General features: G+C 32.0%; 1 protein-coding gene across 1 annotated transcript; it reads left to right on the top strand.

Annotated features, from left to right (window-relative positions):
- The first annotated feature begins 609 nt into the window (after nt 1-609).
- Nucleotides 610-1,482, top strand: LOC106532688 (trace amine-associated receptor 1-like). Its single transcript, XM_014028814.1, has one exon. The coding sequence runs from the start codon at nt 610-612 to the stop codon at nt 1,480-1,482; it is 873 nt and encodes a 290-aa protein (XP_013884268.1).
- Nucleotides 1,483-2,327: the final 845 nt, after the last annotated feature.

Below are 2,327 nucleotides of genomic sequence, written 5' to 3'. Positions count from 1 at the left end.
GTATACCTTGTATACCTTTATACAATAAAGGTCTATCTAATATCTAATAAGTTATCCATCTATCCAATTTCCAACAATTTTGTTGTTTTGGCATTAACTATAGCCTGGAGGAGTATAAATCATAAATAAACAAAACAATTCCCTGTGAAAATTTAGATCAACCAAACAAAATGCATCACACTTTCAGATGAACAAAACATTGACAAGGCAACTCTACTTAAATAAACATTGATGCAGTATCAATCATTACTGCATTCAGATAGGATGCAGTTCTCAATTCTTATTGCACAACAATAAGTAGGAAGGACAACAAAGGTTTATACAGAGACTTGTATGGTTCAAAGCATCCACCAGCACTGCTGAACTGTGATTGTTTCAGAATTTTCAGTCATTCTTCAATTTGTATTTAGTGTGTATCTGAAAAAGTATAGCTAAATGTATTTTGATTTTAGTGCTTTGTTTCAAAAATTAATTGCATCTATTTTATAGGACATTATGAAAACAGAATTTAATATAAGCAWGACTGATGCTGGCACTTTTATACATCCCTGCTATAAACTTGATCATTTAAATTACAAGTTTACCACAACTCCTTCTGCTAAATGTATAATGTTATATTGTTTTCTGACACTTCTCTCTGTTGTCACAGTATGTGGAAATCTCCTTGTAATATTTTCTGTGTTTTACTTCAAACAGCTTCATACTCCTACTAACTTCCTTATTTTGTCTCTGGCTGTTGCTGACCTGCTTGTTGGGATCATAGTTTTTCCTTTTAGCATGGCATTTTCTCTCAGTTCTTGTATGTATCATGAAGGTGTATTTTGTAAGGTAAGAGACTGCTTTGATATATTGTTTAGCACATGTTCTATTTTACACTTATGCTGTATTTCTGTTGACAGATATTATGCAGTATGTCAGCCATTAACATATAAATCTAAAATCAACCGTCATGTTGTTATTATCATGGTTGCTGTAATCTGGATTTTTTCTGCACTTATTGCAATTGCTGTAATGATACCAAGAACAAATGAAAAATGTCAGGAACAATGTTTTATTGATGTTTTCATAGCAAACACAGTTGGGTCTCTTTTGTCATTTTACTTTCCAGTTGTCATACTGTTGTGTATTTATCTGAAGATTTTTATTGTTGCACAGAGACAGGCACGAAGTATCCAAACTGTGATAAAACGTGGAGCAAATGTCAGTAAGATGGAAAGAAAAGCCACAAAGACTCTGACTATTGTTCTGGGAGTGTTTCTTATGTGTTGGACTCCTTTCTTTCTTTGCATCTCTTTTCAGCCTTTTATAAACAGTTTAATAGTAGTTCATGTGATTGAAACACTTAATTGGCTTGCACTGGCAAACTCAACAGTGAATCCATTCATTTATGCCTTCTTTTACAGCTGGTTTAGATCAGCTTTTAAAATTATTATTTCTGGAAAAATCTTTCATTGTGATTTTGCTAACACAAAACTGAAATGATTTACCAGTTCGGGTGTATAAAATTAGTTTTGAGATACAATCATTATAATCAAACAATAATAAATTCACTGTATTTTGAATTAATAAGCTTCATTTATTATTTGAGTTGCTTTTAAAGAATGGTGGTTTGAGAAGTTTGTACTGACGGGGAGAGAAAAGCTTGCAAAAAACAACTGCAGCTTGGAATAAATAACAGCTGCTTTTATCTGACAGTTTTCTGATTTTATTTCATTAATTTGATATTGCCAAACGTCCATGTTGTTGAAGCAGTGTTTTACAACTAGCTGCATACTATAAAAGCACCTTTTAAGTGAAATTCACCTAAAAAATAAACAATCCTAACTCTGAGGTTACAGCCATTCAAGCATTTTTAAAGCCACAACCACTGGTTTAAAATAATAAACTGACACATGAATGAACAGTCTTGTGAATCCAAATCACTTCTGAGAGAATAAACTACTAATACTTATATATTTTTCTAATGTCTCTCATTATAGACAGGTAACAGAATGCTTGCATTCACACAAAGTCTTCAGTCATCATAAACATATAAAAATTTTCCTAGCAGCATTTTTTTCTCCAGAAAAGGTACTGTACATCTGCATCTACACTAGAATATTGTTTTCTCAGTTATTACCAGACACTCTCTAAATATACATATACCAATATGCTCATGTACCAAACCTAAAAAAACCACTTTAGTTTTGTCAAAAATCATTCAGACTTCAACTATTCATAACTACAAAATGATACACTGGGTTTTAATGCATTGCTCTTGCTGCAAGTTAAGGTAAAATATTGTGGGCAAAGGCCATCATCTTTTATATTCACTCTTTTAAACATTT

This window comes from Austrofundulus limnaeus, unplaced genomic scaffold (genome assembly GCF_001266775.1).
Source record: "Austrofundulus limnaeus strain Quisiro unplaced genomic scaffold, Austrofundulus_limnaeus-1.0 Scaffold813, whole genome shotgun sequence".
NCBI classification, from domain to species: domain Eukaryota; kingdom Metazoa; phylum Chordata; class Actinopteri; order Cyprinodontiformes; family Rivulidae; genus Austrofundulus; species Austrofundulus limnaeus.
This window is presented reverse-complemented; position numbering and strand designations above follow the sequence as displayed.